Source organism: Plectropomus leopardus, chromosome 7, assembly GCF_008729295.1.
Source record: "Plectropomus leopardus isolate mb chromosome 7, YSFRI_Pleo_2.0, whole genome shotgun sequence".
Classification (NCBI taxonomy): domain Eukaryota; kingdom Metazoa; phylum Chordata; class Actinopteri; order Perciformes; family Serranidae; genus Plectropomus; species Plectropomus leopardus.
In genome coordinates, this window is record NC_056469.1 from 18,457,802 (window position 1) to 18,475,726 (window position 17,925).

Below are 17,925 nucleotides of genomic sequence, written 5' to 3' on the forward strand. Positions count from 1 at the left end.
GTTGGCAGCTGGAGCAGAATAAACTCCTCTCGAAGCGTGAGAGAGGCAGCGCGCTGGCTTCCCCGTCACTCACCCTCCCTCCCTTCAACAAAACCTCCCCCGCCCTGCAGCTCTGCTACTGAAGCCTCTTCCAGCTGGATAAATGCAAACTGCTGCAACTTCAGGCTCATCATTCAGAGAGAGAAAAAAAACACACACTGCCTAACCTGCACACCTCCACCACCCCCAACACTCCACCCAGCAGGGGTGACTAACTCCTCTCTGCCAACCCCCTGACCTCTTGCACCCCTACCTCCACCCCCAGCTCCCCTCCACCCCTCCTGCCACAATAGTCTCTCTTTGTCCTGACAATACAAATGGACTAGGGTTTCAGCTTATTCTGCTGCTTTTCAAAAGGAAAAAGAAAGGAAGACATCAGCATAGGATTGGTGGCTCAGGTCACTCACTACAATGGCGTTCCTCTTAAATATTGTCAGGGGAATACACAATCTTTGAACAAGCCCTGACCGACATATGCGGGACATCCTCTTGTCACATGAGACAGACATGACATCTTCAACTCTAGAAACTGCTTCTCTTTAAAGGGCAGATTTAAAGACATGGGACAATAAACTCAATTATATCATTGGTTAACATTCCACGATGATGACATGTGGCACGCATTACAAGAAAACTGTCACCGAGACACAAAAACACAGCAGAGGTGAGTGTGTTTGTGCTGTTTGTTAGCTCCCTCACAGCTCTGCCTAAACACAGGAAATCCTTGTTCGTTGAAAACGTGCTCTGTGAGAATGCACGCTTTGTGTGAAAATGCGGCGATCACATTAAGCCAGCCTGCGTAAACAGAGACAGTAGTGAGGATAGGTAATTGGGTTGGTTTATATTTGGAGAGAGGCAATAGATTCTTAATTAAAATGACCCGACAGAGAGGACGAAGACGACACACAGTCGCTGGCTGCAGTGACACACAGAGCACATGTGGGCTGTAGTTACTCTACAGCTGACAAAAGTATCAACACATCTCCACTCATCACAAATAAGCAGAGACGTTACTGTAAACTAAGATGATAAATCAGCAATAACACCTAATTTTATATATACAGTGAATCTACATTTAGTCTTATGTATATCTCTACTGTATAATCTGCTGCATAAACAGACACACACACACCTTGCATCTGCACTATGCAAATACACACTCCTCCCTCTCCAAGTCACATAATGTCGGTGCCATGTCTGACCCTATAATTTCTGCTGCCCCGGCCTTTTCCACTGGGCTGGTTTCACTGTCAACGCGGGCAGATTTTCTTCTTTTATGTCTCCTCCGTTTCCCGCTTTTTTCTCCTTTTCCTTCTTTTTAATTCTTACTTATCTCATTGGGTTGAAATTACGGCACATAAGCAACAAAACGGTTCAAGTCGGAGTCAACAAAGGTCTCGGGTCGGCACAAGTCCAAGATGCTGGCCCGTCAGCCAACTGAGCCAAGCAGGATGCCCACTGAAGCCGTTTTTAGTGAGTCCTGTATAATTTTGGGCAAGGAAGTGAGACTGCAGTCGTGTCTGTCATGGCTCCATGGTGAGGAGATTGTTTTTAAAATTCTGAAGCAAATGAAATGAAGTTGACAGAAGAGGGACGACAGGAAGTGCGGGGTAATGACATGCAGCGGAGCTCCCCTGAGGCTCTTGGACTGGGAACATTGTGCTCTATGGTTGGTGCCACAACCCCTATAGTCCACCCAAAAATGTTGAGATTTTTAAAGTATTATATTAAAATGGATGTTCAACTGCCATGTTTGATACAAATCCAGTTACTCTTGAAAAGGCAGCTTTTCGGTACAGACCCACTGAAATTGATACAATCTGAAATACTGTGATAATACAAAAATAAAGTCCTAATTTCCTTAAACGTGACAATAATCAAGTCCCAATGTCCTAAAATGAGTTCTTCACAATTAACAGCATTTTTTCACATTAATATTGATGAAATTTGTCAAATTTGTATGCTATATCAATTAACAAGCATTATTAGCAAAACAAGTTTTAACCATCAAATTTGACTTAATGCTCTTATTCAATTAATTAAAAGATGCACTTTGGGATCTATTTCTTGACTGCTGACATGCTCCAGATAATTTTCTTAATATATCTTCTGCATCATATAGTATGTACTGTATATTTACACCTTCCTTCTATAATCCCCCAGTTTTATCTGTTAACAGCATCTAGTAATTATGTAAATCAACCATAACAGATTGATCAACATTGTTGCCTGTGAGTTTTACAATTTAACACTGATAACAGGTGGTTTGAAAGAAATGAATTGTTTTCAGTTCATAACAAAGTTAATATTTTGAACATCCAATGACACGGGTAAAAGATTCAAAGTCTCTCAGAAAGGATTTTTGGTAATATGACAAACACCATCTCCATCCATCTTAACCCCCCCCCCCCTCTTTATGACGTGTGTTTCCTCTGCGGCCACTAGAGGAGGCCTCAGCGTGTTTGTATTCCTGGTGATTTAGGTCAGGATCGAGCTCTGCTGCTGCAGCGGGACAAACAGTAAACAACATGTATCCTGAAAGCTGTGTTTAAATGTGTGGTGATTTAGTCCACAGTGCTGATGTCCCTGTAACACACAAAAATAAATCCATGTTTGGGCTTCATGCGTTCTTATCTACAGTATGTTGATTCAAATCAACACAACAGTCGAGTTCTGGACAGTAAAACATCAGCTCAACTACAAGAATTAAACTCTTCCTGCTGTTTTTCCACGAGCAACGGTTGGGCTTAAAATAGCCTCGTTTACGCAGAATTCTTGTAAACAATATTTATGCGATCTGAAAAGGCAGATAGGGCGGTCCCAGGGGTGATACGCCATCTGATAAAGCAATCAGGGCAACAAATTAGTCAGACGACATGAGAGCTGCAGTTTCATCATTTTTCATCGTCATATCTGACCACAACTCTACAGATAAAAATACAAGACAGATTTGCAGAGGGAGGATGGACACAGGATTTGTTTGGATTAAGATTGAAAGATATTTGCAGTCCATTTCAGATGTACATGCCTGAACACATACATGTGTTCCACCAAATATTTACCCAGAATATGTTGGAAAATATATTTTAGAGGACTTATTGGTTAAAATGGAATAAGAAATAATAAGCATGTTTTCTTTTGTGTATAATCACCTGAAAATAAGTCATTTTTTCTTAACCTTAGAATGAGCTGTTATTATCTTCATAGGGAGCAAGTCCTCATTTACAGAGATTGCCATGTAGCACTGCCATGCTTCTACAGTGACCCACAGAGGACAGTCCAAACACTGGCTCTGGAGCCATTCGTGTTTTCGTGTCTACCACTGTAGTAAGCGTCTGCTCTGTGGCAAGAGTGCCAAAACCACTGCTTTCTGTTGTTTTTTTTTAAATGTGAAACTACTTTATTCAGCGCTTTTGCTGGTTTGAATCACCTGCTCCGTTTGTTCTGTAGGAGAAGAAGAAGAGACCTCTGCAGATAATTCAGCTCCTGGTAAAAACCTCCCGAACATAGAAGGAATTCTGATCAGGAAACGTTTCAACTGGCTACAACCTATGCACTTCCTTTAAATTTAAGCAAGATTAGGCCAAGTACATGCCCCGTTGTAAATAGATGGGTGGTCATTTGTGATGAACACACACACACACACACGCACACACACACACACCAAACTGTGGAATGTGACACCTTGGTCCTACCTCACTTCGTACCAACCTCACAGTGCCACACAGGCCACCCAACAACAGTTAAACTTCTTAAAACTTCACCCTTTTTCTTCCTCTTAAACTCCTGAACGGCAACACTTGTGGTAATTTACTGCCAGCAGACAGAGCAAAGTGAGTTTAAACTTCACTTTACTGCAGCATAATGTCTGTCAGATCCATCTCAACTCAACATATTTTTGCAAAAGCTTTGGAAATTCATACCAACTAGGGGTGCAACTACTTTTTTTTCATTGTTGTTATGTAAAATGATATAAAATACCAGAGAAACATCTCCAAATGCCTCATTTTGTCTAACCAACAGTCTAAAACTGACCATATTTAATTTACTAAAATGCAAGGAAACCAAGAAAAGCAGCAATTTCTTACATTTGATTACCTGAAACCAGCATTTTTGCTCATCTTAAGCAATTAATCAATCATTAAATAAGACCCTGTCTGAGCCTACACTTTCTTGCTCACAACATTACGTCAACAAGCTCAGTGCATGAGGAATAAAAATGACAAAATTCAACAATTTTCATATCTAACTCTTCTAGAAGTTTCTGTTTATGCCTGTAATAGCACAGAGGAACTAAAAAGAGCAGCATTTTGTAAGAAGTTTTATACTTACAGTCAGACCGTGAAGCAGCAGAGTCCATATAGAGGACAGAGTGAACGAGTCATCACTCCCCCTCTGACTGCCTCACACAGCCATGGGAACTCGCATCTCATCACCATCCAGGCTGAGCTACTGCCCCCTCTGCCCCTTCTCAACCGGTCCTAGCAGGCGGGTGAAAACACTTACTGGGAGCTCTGACTGAACCGTTCCTCCTCTCACAGACGGGACAAAGTGGTGCTGTTGCACTCTTTAGGCTCCAGGATACAGATTAATTACCTCGCTATACAAATGCACACAGCTACACAAACACACACACATACTGTAGCACCTCCAAATCCCAGCCTCCAACTGCCAAGCAAAGACTGAGACCAAAAACTGTATGTAGACATGCATACTGACAGGTTTAAAAAGAAACGCATCTTAAATCAGATCTAAAGTTCCTCTGTTTTTCTGATGTCTTTGTCAGGAAAGAGATTTGCCCTCCCCTCACATGGCGGTGTGGTGCAGCTGTTCCACCAGCAGCACGACCATATTCATGCTCTTTACTGCGGGGAGGCTCAGGAGGAGTATGCCACCTGTCATAGCCGCCTCATGTACCTTAGCCCCCCTGCTGTGTGGACGTCTCACTCCAACACAAAAGCCAGTGTTTTCTCTGAGCACGCGAGCACAGGTGGCTGGAGGAGGCAAGGTCGAATTACAGCAGCGGCTCCCACAGTTCAAATCAGCGAGGAGTCAAGGAGAGGACAAGCTCGGTCTGACCAAGAATGTGGACACACAGTAAACACAGAGACTACAGCATCTAGTGCTTAGGTTATAGATGCTTTCTCCAGTCTTAAACTATACTAATCAAGCTTTCCTTCCCTTTAATGTCTAATCACATGGAAGCAAATCTAATCTGTGCTGTAGGGCAGATAAACAGGTAAGTCATGAAAATATTTCCTATATTAAACGCACTGATGTGAGATTTTTTTGTCCTTGCACAGACTTGCCTGGGTACCCACGCACCCAGAAATCTGTTTCAACAAGCATTTACAACATACATCAACTAAATACTTAGTTGATACTGAGTTGGGGCTGTACTTTGTTGCAGTATTTATTAGGACAATAGAAATTCTTCTAACTAACGGAGTAGTTTGACATGAGCAGGTCATAAGATGTTTGTACTATTACACTTCAATCCGTTACACTGAAAACAGTCAGAACACCGACAGTCTTACATACATTTCTTTATTTAATAAGGGGCAAAAAAAACAGAAACATTTCAGGATTAAAGGCATCACCTGCGTGCAGCTTTGAGCTAAAACATGTCTATTTGTTTTTTTTGCCCACATTAAATATGTGAATTTATCTAGAAATGCCCAGGGTTATGTTTGTTTTTGGATCCTCGCCACAACCACACACCGCTTTATATTGTTTAAGATTTAGAGGCTGTGTGTGCTGCTGTTCTTCATATGAATTAATCTGGTCATGTGACAGGTAATTAAACTAGCCTAAAAGGCCAATAATGCCCTGCTCTTTCATAACTTTCATTTTTAATTGAATCAATTCAAAATTCCCTCTAAATATAAACAATTCCAACAATATAAACTCTCAACAATGACTGCCATCCTCTACACGAAACACTGTATCACAACAACAACAATGCTTAACTTTGCTCTTAGATTAAGTGCAATTAGCAGTTGCCGCTGCTCAACTTCTCCCTCACAAAAAGCAGGTTTAATTCTAAGAACAAAAAACAAACATCCCAAGACAGAACAATGCCCAAAAGGTCAGTGAGCACAACTTGACTCAACAGCTCGACACACAGGATCCAAATGAATCCCAGATAAAACTGTTCAGTTGTTTCTAAAATGAGCACTCACCTCGCTCTGCTCTCCTGCTTTGAAGTCTCCAACAACACATGGAGGAGTCGCTGGTTCTCTGGGCTCTGACGGGCTGACAGCTGTCTAACCAGAGGAGAGGACCAGCCCCCGAGTCCTGGAGGAACCTGACATGTTCCATCAAAAGCACTGCTTTGTTGACTGAGGAGAATCACAATATTAAGGCTAGCCAGGCAGAAAGTTTCCCAGCCCCCCAGGCATCCCAATTCCTCGGCGGGGCGTGACCCAGTCGTTTTATCTGCACCCATCTCCCTCCTGTGTGTACACTGTGAGGGGAACCATGAGCAGTGCAACTCCACTGGCCTGCTATGTCAACAAGGTCCAGACAACTGCACTTTACCTGTGCTTTCTGTTCCCCCATTTATGCAAAAGTTTTGATTGAGATTTATGTATTTTCTTATCAGTTCCATATATTCCATCACATTTTCTGCTAATTAAAAAGACATCTCAAAACCCTGTGGACTCCTCTATTGTGCTGTCGGTAATAAAAATGAAGGATTAGAGATAAATGCCACAATAAAGAGATCAACAGCATCTCGGCCACGCTGATCTGTAGAGACAATGCAGCGCCTGTAAGAGCAAACGGCTTAGAGCGTTCTCGATGACACCAGATGTCAGCCTGCATTGTTATATGGATTACTAGAGCCACTCAGCAAACACCTCCAGGTGTGCATTCCACACCAGGAAGAGGAAAGGTGGGAGCCGCTCCTTCGAATCAATAAAAAGAGCTGATTTTTCTCTCTCTTGAACTCAGCGTGCCTGAGCAGAAAGGGGAGAGACTGTTGGAACTGGGCTACGTGCTGGTGCTCCCCTATTCATGGACAATGAAGAGAAGATTCCTTGTTTTGAAAATGTAATCTGTGCACCCTCACAGAGGCGGAGTGCGGCGCACGAGCAAGTCGTTTATGCGGTCTAAGATGAAGGGAAGTGTGAAGTGGGCTAATCTTTGGTCTGAGCTGTACACCTGGTCTCTGCAGGGTCTTTAATCTTCAGAGGAAGGAACAGAAATTAGAGGCTCCTCTCCTACATCTCTCACATTTGAGGGTGTGTAAATATCCACCACGAATGAATCCCTGACAGTCAACGCCATTGTGATGCAAGTCAAGCTAAAGAGTGTGAAAAGATTAAGGTTTAAGCAGTGATAAGTTGAGGTAAAAATCATATTAATGACTATACAGTCAGAAAATATCTGCTTACATACATACTTACATTTTTTTTCTGCTTTAATACCACTGTAAACTGAAAGCCTTTGAGGTTTTTTCTGCCATTTTAGTAGTGCAGTGCACAGGATTTAGTGGGATATAATGGCAGAAATGGAATACAATATAATAAGTATGTTTTATTTTGATTATAATAAGAATCATTGAGTTTCGTTTTTAGAATGAGCGGTTTACATCTACATAGAGAGCGGGTCCTCCACAAAGTCTGCTACGTTGCACCGCAAGTAGCCCAGTGTGGACAAACCAAACACTGGGTCTGGATAGGGTCATTCGCGTTATCACATCAGACACAAAGAGAGCAGCAACAAGCTTTGTCAGAACGGCACAGATTTGTAGCATGAAACAGCTTTATTCACAGGTTTAAATCACCATTTGTTTTGTAGAGGAAGAGACTTCTGTGCTTAATTTGGCTCACGGTAAAAACTTCCTGAACAACAAACACTGAAGAAATTCTAACCGGGTGAAGTTTCAGCTGGTTGCAATCTGCAATTCTCACCGCAAGTCGCCACTAAATCCCCCTACATATTACACACTGTTCCTTTAAGGCACCACTTTAGTAATGGGAGTCTTTTTGGACAATATATAGACTAAAAGAAACCTATTTAATTTATAATGAAAATAATTGTGAGTTTTCATTGTAACAGGTACATACAGAAGAGCAAAAAGGTCAATTTTTTTTTAAACTGTCCAAACTGAATGTGCAGGTTGTGAGCTGAGTTTTTGGGGGAGAAAAAAATCAGGCACGAGCCATGTCCTCATTTCCAGTAAACCCAAAGATGCACAACACACTGATAACCATCACAGGACTCATTACAGGCCTTACTCTACGTCTCTGCACCTGATAATTTGTACAAATAAATGCACATCTGAGAGGAGGGGGGGGGGAGAGAGAGATAGAGAGGGAGAAAAGAGGGGTAAAGAGAGGAGGGGGGAAACGATAGGGAGGGCGAGGTGTTTCCTGTTTCCATAGCTCTAATTATACCTGTCTCCAGAGGATACGGCCTATCAGGAAGAGGAATTCCTCAATGACAGAATGCTGAGTTTCTATATGTTCCTATATCTATGTTTACATATCTGGATTAGATAAAGTACACAAATGAGCAACATGGAAAACTCAAGATGTTAAAGGGACAGTTCATACCCAAATTTAAAAAAGTGTATATCTTAGCTCAAACCTGAACAGCTATGTCTTTTTCCAGAAACCATGAACCTGTTACCCAAAATAATCCACAGACCCTGTGAGCAGATTCATGCAGGAACCTTTTTCTCTGCAAACTGGATCACACAAAAGAAAGTGTGCATCTAAACATGGATGAGAGGCTGATTGTGACAGCATGGGATGTAAACGTTCATGGAGTTTAAGGATCAGTGTTGCACTTGTTTTTGGTGGAAGACAGAGGAGCCTGAAGTTCTGTATGTGGACTTCCTCAGTATTGACATTTTAAACAGGGGGCATGTCACTTCATGTCAGCTTGTCTACCTTATTTTTTGTTTAATTTTCTTATAAGTTTGATTTTATTTATGTGATATTTCATTAAAAAAAAACTTTTCTTTGTATTTGTTTGTGTTCTATCTTTACTACATTTCCGTTTGCATTGTTTATTTAGGTGAGACAGCTTTATAATAACAATAATGATGGTGCTAATAATAATAATAATGCAATTCTATGAAATACCAGCTAGCTGCTTAAATTTTCATTTAAAAAAAAGACAAAAATAATACAAAAACTACTAAAACAAACACAGATTTGGTATGATGCTAACAGTTGGCACACTTGGTCCCCTTTGCAATTGAGAGTGCCTGCTTTTAAATAAACTTAACGCTCACTTCATCTGTGTGTGAGTTTTTGTCAGCGTAATGATTCCTTCCTGTTTAAAGATGCAAATGAGATAGACACTTCTGACAGACTGTTGAGTCTGGGGCAAAGTGTTTGTAGCTCCAGAAGATATTTCACTGACATTTTATTGGAGCATATCCCAAAAAAAAAAGTTAAAAGTAGATTTACTACTTAAACGCTGGGTTTACTCATTGTCAACAGCACGTGAACACTGCCCTCCTCTGGTAGACAGCATAAAGGTATGTAAAAACTTCTGCAAAATTCAACAGAACTATCACATACACATGACAGTAACTGCAGACTGGTAGACTTTCTGTCTACTGTATTTCAAAGCGAATTAGTGAAGACCATAAATCCAACAAATAACAAAAGAGTAAGTTCCCATAAACTTCTGTCCCAGTAAATGGCCCACAAAGCGAGGAATATTAATAATCAGTTTGACAGCCCTGGTTTGTAATCAGCCTTTAGTCCATGTATTAGTATGCAGAGGAGGAGAGGCAAGCTATGAGGAGAGGTGGGGGGGTTGTGAGACAGAAAGAGATGGAGAGCAGCCTCCATCTAGCAGTTCACATTGCCTGGCAACCTCACCACCAGACAGAGAATGTGTACAGTGGCCTGCAGGCTGCTTCTGCTTACTCTCACCATTACAGATAATTACGAACAAACACTGGAAAACTAATGCAGAGAAATGGATTTCAACTACGCCATTTAGATTTGGACGATATCTGAGCATGCAGCAACATTAAGAAGTTTCTAAACAGCCATAAAGAGTGTCTCGAAGAGGAGCTGTTGCAACTTTTTCCTGAATTGTAAAGAGCAGTCATAAACTGCATTGGTGGCATTCACACTAATCCCTGAAAACTCTTAAATGAACAGCAGTTTTAACTATTATTTTGCATCTTTTATAGACTGTTTCACATGCATGATAATGTATGCTGGATAATAAACACCTGGCTTGGTTGCTAACATTAAGATTTTGGTGTAAAATGCAGACAGTATAGCAGTATGCGTACATGTTGTTGCTGATAATATTCAGTAGTTAAAGAACAGTGTGGCTTCTAGCAGAGAGGATTGCAGACTGCAACCAGCTGCTGCTTCCCTCATATGCCAAGCATAAACTCCTGGTTAGTATTCCTTCAGTGTTCACAGTTTAGGAGATTTTGTATCGGGCGCTGAATTATCTGCAGAGGTGTCTTGCTCACCAAAAGAAATACACTAGGTGATATAAACCAGTAAAAAAAAACAAAATAAAGCGACTTCATGTTATATATCAGTAATTTTCTGGTGCTGCTCGCCACAGAAACATGGAAAGATCACTGAACAGGTCTACTAGGCAAAGGGCAAGGGAACCAAAGTGTAGGGAGTGCGCCCTGGCCCTCACCTGCAAAATGTCACTAAAACATACTGTCCAGGAACAGATTCAAATTACCACTGTAGCTTTATTCCCACTGCCCAAAAAAACTGCTAGCATCCAGGTCAAATGACTCTGCAGTAGTCATGGGTATTTATCACCTCTGGCTTTGATTGGCATTGATGGGAACACAACACCTACATGAGCGCACTAATGTCAGCTACTTAACCAGCGAGATGAAGCGCCGCCATTAATTACCATCCATTTCCACCTAAGCTGTGGACGAGTGTGGCAGTGACAGTGGATTCAATCAATTTAGTCTGCACCAAGTTTGAAAGAGAGACTAAATAAGTAAGAGATAAACAAGGAAGTAACCACCATAAATTTTTCACAGGCCTCCATTAATGCTGCTCTCCACTGTGAACCTGTGACCTCAGTCCATCCATGATGTCTCACTGACACACTAACAAAACTCTCCACACACACAAGAAAAGCATGCTCATCTGCTGCAGAGCCGCTCTGCCCTCCTGACAGGGGGAAAGCAGACTATAGCCTATTTTCAGCAGGTTTACTTGTGTTCAAAAAACCCACGATCCAAAGGAACTGGAACAAGACACAAAATAATTACGAAAAGGTGCAAAACAACCACAAAAACACAAAATGACCACATAAAAAGATGTATTACAACTACAAAGAGATGCAAAACAAGGAAACAGTCTGGCTAAACAACTACGTGTCTTGAGAGGTATGTGTGTGGGGGGGTGCTTTTTGCATCTCAATTCCCAGGGGCCCATTGTCTTATAATGCGCACCTGCCCAGAGGGCCTGCTAACTACGGTGGCTGGCACGAATAATGCAAAAACATGGGTGGCCCTATCTAGAGCCAGTGTTTGGGGCTATTGTAGAAACATGGTGGTGCAACATGGCGGACTCTAGGAACAAGGACCCACTACCTATGTAGATATGAACAGCTCATTTTAAGGCAACAAAAACACAACAGTTCTTAATTTCATGTGATTATAACATACTTTTTATTTCTGCAAATCTATCCCCCTGAATCCTACACAATGGGCCTTTAACAGCCTGCAATCAGGTACACTGGTTTTGATGCATTCTTTTCTTTGTTCATACAGCATGCAGCATTACATTTACGCATCCTGAGTTTGTAATATCAAGCAGGAACTGAATGATTACACTGAAAAATATGAAAAAAAAAACCTGAAGCTTTCCGTCGCCTGTCACCTCTTCTTCCGTCTATATTTTGTCCAACAATATGGTTTCTTATCCCAGCAAAGAAAACTCTCGGCAACGTATTTAATCAGATTTAAATTAGAACAGCGAGAACAGCCTTCCTTCTTTTGTGTCATAACTTGAGAGTCAGAATTAGTGAACCATTTTCCCTCCAGTTTCAACTCTGCTCAGTTTAGGGCTTAATCAAGTGGAAATTGGGGATAGGGGGTTGTGGGGGTGGTCGGGGTTGGGGTGCAGGGTAGAATGGAGCAATTGTTCAGATAAAGGCCTCATGTTGAGTCTGCTTTGATGTTTCTCTGGGGGGATATGCTGGGACTTTACAGTAGCATTTCACTTTACTTTGCTGCTCACCGCTGGCAGAAAGTGCAGGCTGCAGAGATGATGCAAAATGGGGGTCTAAATTGACTTCACTTTAAAAACAAATACAGACTGCTCTAACTTACATTTAAACATCAGAGGGTCAAACTCACACTTTGCATGCAATATTTCTCCAGAATCTCAGATTTACACCAAACAATATCAACATTCAAGTGAAATTCCCCTCCTGTTCGCCCCACGTCTATACAAGCAGACAGGCTCCCACTGATCTATTATGTTGCAAAGCCTTTCTCATGCATGTCTTGAATGAAAGCCAGCGTATCGATGGTCTGAGGATAATCACGTTTTCCTGAGACAGGCTTAGCTGCACTAAATAAGCCGCACAGGGAAAAAAAAGGTGGAAAAGCCCCAAAAGTTTCCCCCTTAAGGCTTCGTACACACAAGTAGAACTGCGGAATGCGAAAAAAGGTGGAGATTTACTCTTGAAACTACCGAAAAGAAGTGACGAAGAGAGTTTATTTAGTACTTTTTTAATACATGGCGATGCTGCACTTTTTGGACGTTTCTTACCTCTGTGTTTCGTCCTTCAGCAGGTGCACTTGGCACATTTCAGAGATGCTGCACCACCCTGTCTCCACTCCGCCTTCGCCACTTGTTGCTAAAGCTCAGGGACCTCCATGTGAGAAGTTAGTCCGCGATTTCGAGCAAAAAAAGCGATAAAACCCCTAAAACCTGCGCTGTTTTGCAGTCTGTAGTGCGTACTCACTTTGGGTGTAAGTTGTCAGTGTTTAGTGCAGGTTCTCCAAGGCGCACAAAGTGGATATTTGCATTAGGCCGACCCTCCCCTCGCCTTTCATAGCTGCCATTGTTTGTCTCAGTCGGGGCTCGGATTCAGTCCTTCCCTAAATCCCTGACGACCGGAGCAGGGAATGCTGCTTTCTCTGAGCCGGCCTGGCAATTAACAAAAGCGCGTTGATATGAAGCAACACAAAGAAACTATTATGCCGACAGTTTTTAAATTATAATACATTAAACAATCTGGTCGTTAGGGAAAAGTTAACAAACACATGTCTAACACAGATGAGCACTAGTTTACATCCTGCTTTGGTTTTTGTCATGTTTTAGGCCGCTTGCTCTGACAGGAAGGCTCAGACTGTTGCATCTGTGGTCACGTGACACACGCATGTTCAGAGAGGTGACAGCTCAACTCGACCCCGGATGGAAATACCTGAGATAGCTGCAACCTGAACCTCTTTTACCAAGAGGAAGGAAGCTGAATCTATGGAATTAAATACTGACACCATGAAACGTAATTATAATCACTAATGCCCGGGGTGTCCAACATTTTCTGAATGGGGGCCAGATTCAATAATGTGAATATACCTGGGAGCCAGCTGGTTTTCACTCCAGCTGAAAAAAAAAACAGTTTATGTTGGTAGCTGGATTTGGTTGGTTTTAGTTGGTCGAAGATGGGCCTGACCCAGTTCTTGCTGGTCTTTGATGGTTTGAGATGGTGGTGTGAGCAGCTTGTCATGCCGAGCACATTTATCTTTGTGGTTATACATGACAGAAGACTGAACTGATTTATGCCCTTTGCTTTTCATACTTCCTCCTCATGACAATTATATTTCTGGATACTCAAGGACATTGATTTGGTTTCAGTTTTATAGGAACTTTAATGGAAAAACCAGCTTGAGTGACCATCAGAAACTGGTTTGATCAGCTAAACCATCAAAAACTATGCAAAAACATACACTGAGCTGGTCAAAAAAGCTGTCAACCAGGTTAATCATCTTAAAATTGTCAAGCTGTTTTTTTTCAGCAGGGACATCAAATAGGTAATCATCTTCTGTTTCATCTTCTAGTGAAAATGAAGTCAACTTCCCACTGTGCCTGAAATCAGAGGTCCTAACTGTCCACTTGACGTTTCTTTACTGTATTCATGTCTGGGACAAGGCAGAAAATGTCTTCTTTTAGGTAAAGACAAAAGTCCAAAGTGATCATGCTTCTTTCACCAATACTGTGTGGCAGGCCATAGTATACTTTGAAAGTCGAGCCGAGGGCCATTTAAAATTGGTCCACGGGCCATAATTGGCCCCCGGGCTGGACTCTGGATATGCCTGACCTGTGCCGTTGAGTTCCAATAATTGATTTAGTATCAGTTTTGTGGTTTTTGGTGGTTTTGGCCTGTCTTCATTGGCTCCTTGTGACTTTGACCCCCCCAAAAAAAACAAAACAGCAACTATATGAAAATAAATAAGTTATTTTTTAATATTTAAATTTTCATTTATCATTGTTATAGGCCTAAAGTGATTCTTACGTTCTCCAGTAAAAATGTGTTGCATATATACCGGATATATTTTCAACTAAAATGCAATATACATTTGCAGCCTGGCACCTTTTCAAAGTCTAGCAGGAAAATAGAGAATTAAATTATTCCCATTCATTTAAAAAGACCAGAAAATAAATGCAATTGGGTTTTTTTTAATCTACTTTCAAACCAAAAATGATATTATAATTATAAAAAAATAACTATAATTGTATTATCATTAAAAAATCTAGTATGTCAGATTTAATGGCATCTAGTGGTTGCAGAACTGAAACATCTCCCATGTGCCAAGCATGTGGGAGAACTAATGTGGCCAATGCTAAAATGCAAAAATAAACAAACAAACAAATAACAAAAAAATGAAGTGAAAAATGAAGTGAAAATGGCCTTCTCTAGAGTCATTGTTTGGTTTGTCTGTTTTGGGCTTTTAAGAACAACATGGCAGACTATAGGACCCACTCCATATGTAGAAATAAATGTCTCAGGGTAAAGGAACAAAAATGCAACAATTCTTTTTTTCAGGGGATAATACAATAATAAAAGCATGGCTGTAAGTATTATATTGAATTTCTGCCAAAAGACGCCCCTAAATCCTACACACTATGTTAAATCCCAACAAATAACATCATACTGAGCGACTGTGGCTCTTTTTCTGTCCACACAGTGGCAGCAAACACACTAATATAAATTGTTTTATGAGCAGAAAAACACAAACTGCCACTGCAATAATATAAATGAACTATATAACGTTTATTAAAATATATAAAAGACAAAATACATTATATGCATAATTATATCCATGATGACATATGCATAAACAGTATAATAATTATACAGTAAAATGTGTTTACATATATAGATTTTTTTTATACATATAGCAAGATATTTTTGCATTAAAACTGGCAGTGGTGATTTCATACTCCCCCCTCCCTCCCTCCCCCCAAACAGGAAACCCCTCAGTCCACATCAGGCCTCCCAGAGGAAGAAGCCTCTGTGAAAAGCATGAGAGCAGCAGCACCTTTACACCTGAGATCCATGTTTTGGAAAGGTCTCACACAGAACAACACACCTACTCTGACATATAGCTTCCAGGGTCGTCAACCGACAGCATCAGGAGGGAACGTCTCATTAAAAGTCCTCTGATCTGTTCCTGTGTGGCGTCTGTACCCTTATTGAACATGATCGCTGCAGTCCCAGCAGAGAATCTACAAAAACTTCAAAAGTGTGTCACACATTACACAATAACTGTCCGGCCCACTATCATCAGCTGTCAGACTACACGATTCCCCAGTACATCTAATCTCAGGATATATCTGTATAGCTTGGCAAGAGGAGAGTAAAAAGATCCTGGACAGAGCGTGAGACACTCCTGTGGGATGACGATTAGTCCTTCAGACTGGTGTGGTTGGTTGTGGTTGGTCCTGTACAGTTCAGTCACTGCACACTGAATGCGGTCATGTCTGATGGTAATGGTGGTAGTGGTGGTGGTGGTGGTGTTCATGGTGATGGTGGTGCTCGTGACGCTGGACCACAGGAACCACAAACCCCGGGCTCCCAGGAGGGCCGGACGCTTGCTCTCTCTCCAGGTTTGGCAGTACAGAGGGCACAGGGGGCTGCTGGGGGTGGGACTGAGGGGACAGCGGGGTTTTGGATGGGGACATGGCCTCTCGGGCTTTTGCCCTCAGGCGTTTGCTGTGACTGTATTGCAAAGGGTGCTGGTGGTGGCCGGAGGACTGGGCTTGGTGCGGCAAGTGGTAGACATCCTGGCCCCCGTGTCCTGCTGCGCTGCCACTGTGCAGCATGCTTTGCAGAGGCGGGTGGTAGCCATGACATTTAGTGGATTTGCCACCTCCGCTGCCCCCATTATTCCCTCCGCCTCCCTTATAGGTACCTTTGGGAGATTTGACGAACTGTGTGCCCTTGCTTCGAAACTCTGGGGGGTTGTAGCTGTCGCTGATGACCTGTGAGCGGCGCTGGTGAACAACTTGGGTTTCTGGTTCCTGGGAGCGGGAGCGGCTCTGGCTCTGAGAGCTCCGGACGGGAGCCTCCTGAGGAGGTGTGGTTCCTGCAGGACAGGCAGCAGACACAGTGTCAGACGGTTATACAACTATCGCTTATAACACTGTAGTTGATATCCCCCCCCACCTCCCCCCCAGTATCCCCATAGTCATTTCTCAATCTGCCACTCACTCAAAGAAATTATTTGGTCATTTTTGTCAGATTTGCGTATTACAAAAACATATAAAATTCCTATCCAATTAACTCAAGCAATTTTAACAAAAACTAAAAAATACTCTTTTTTGTACAGCTCATCAAATTGACCTAACTTATTTTAATAAAGTTTATGTAACTGCTATTAATAAATGATATGTATTTAAAAAATATTGACGTTCATTAACACATTTGAACTTATTTATAGTAAATGTATAAGTGAATTAGGTCAATTCTACCAGCTATAGTTATATGAATTCCCAGTCTATTCATCTCAATTTTACTCCATTTATTTATACAATGGTGCTTGTTTGTTTTTTGTTAGAACAACTTGATTCAGTTTGGTGGAATTTTTATATGTAACTGGATTACATACATCTAAAAAGATAGGCCAAATAATTTCTTTGAGTGTTGCAATTACAGTCTACAACAATCACGCCGTAAAACAGTATAAATGACCCTTACCATCAAATCTGGAGGTGTAGTTCTCGATACCAGCCAGGTCCAGGTAGTGATTCCTCCTCTCTGTGTTCTCGTCCACACAGTAATGCTGACCCTCGGTGGCTGGCGCCTCATTGCTCTGCCCTTTGCTGCTAAAAATGATTAAAACTCTCATGACTACAGGACTGGAAATTATTTCCACAATTAAACTACATGTTTTTTCTAACAGTACACACAGGTGGCCTCAGTACTTGATGTGTACTGACCTGACAGAAGAGGAAAGCCGCTTGTCAGCTGAGCGCCCCTCGTCTTGGTGACAACGATCTAAGGATGGAAAGTACAAAAACTCAGACCAGGAAAACAAACTGACTTTTACTTTTATTGTATTTCATAGAATAACAGCTGTTTGTATTTGGCAAGTCCAGAAATATTGATAGATGAAAAACCAGATACAATTACCACCAGAACTTCTGAAAATGTGTAGAACTAGAATTTTGTTATAGAGTTACATATTATGGCCAAAAATGTATTTTTTGAGGGCATAGTGACCTTTGGCCACCAAAATTATAATCAATTCATCCTTGAGTAGCAGTGGATGTTTGTGCCAAATTTGAGGAAATTCCCTCAAGGCGTTTTTGAGATATGAGACATACGTACAACTTCCCGAAAAGATAATGTCTCCGGCCACTGCTATCAGAGATTGATGATTGCACTGGTTGATTGATAAGT

General features: G+C 41.5%; 1 protein-coding gene across 2 annotated transcripts in view; it reads right to left on the reverse strand.

Annotated features, from left to right (window-relative positions):
- Window positions 1–15,469: 15,469 nt before the first annotated feature.
- The window catches only part of nkd2b (NKD inhibitor of WNT signaling pathway 2b), a 32,317-nt gene continuing 29,861 nt past the window's right edge, over window positions 15,470–17,925 (reverse strand). Inside the window, exons 8-10 of one of the 2 annotated variants that reach the window (XM_042490286.1) lie at window positions 17,463–17,520; window positions 17,221–17,345; window positions 15,470–16,609 (exon numbers count right to left, since the gene is read on the reverse strand). In XM_042490286.1, the coding sequence (XP_042346220.1) occupies window positions 15,999–16,609; window positions 17,221–17,345; window positions 17,463–17,520 (794 nt within the window). In that variant the 3' untranslated portion in view covers window positions 15,470–15,998. Of the gene's footprint in view, window positions 16,610–17,220; window positions 17,349–17,462; window positions 17,521–17,925 lie in introns of both variants that reach the window. The other variant, XM_042490285.1, reaches the window with a different exon arrangement.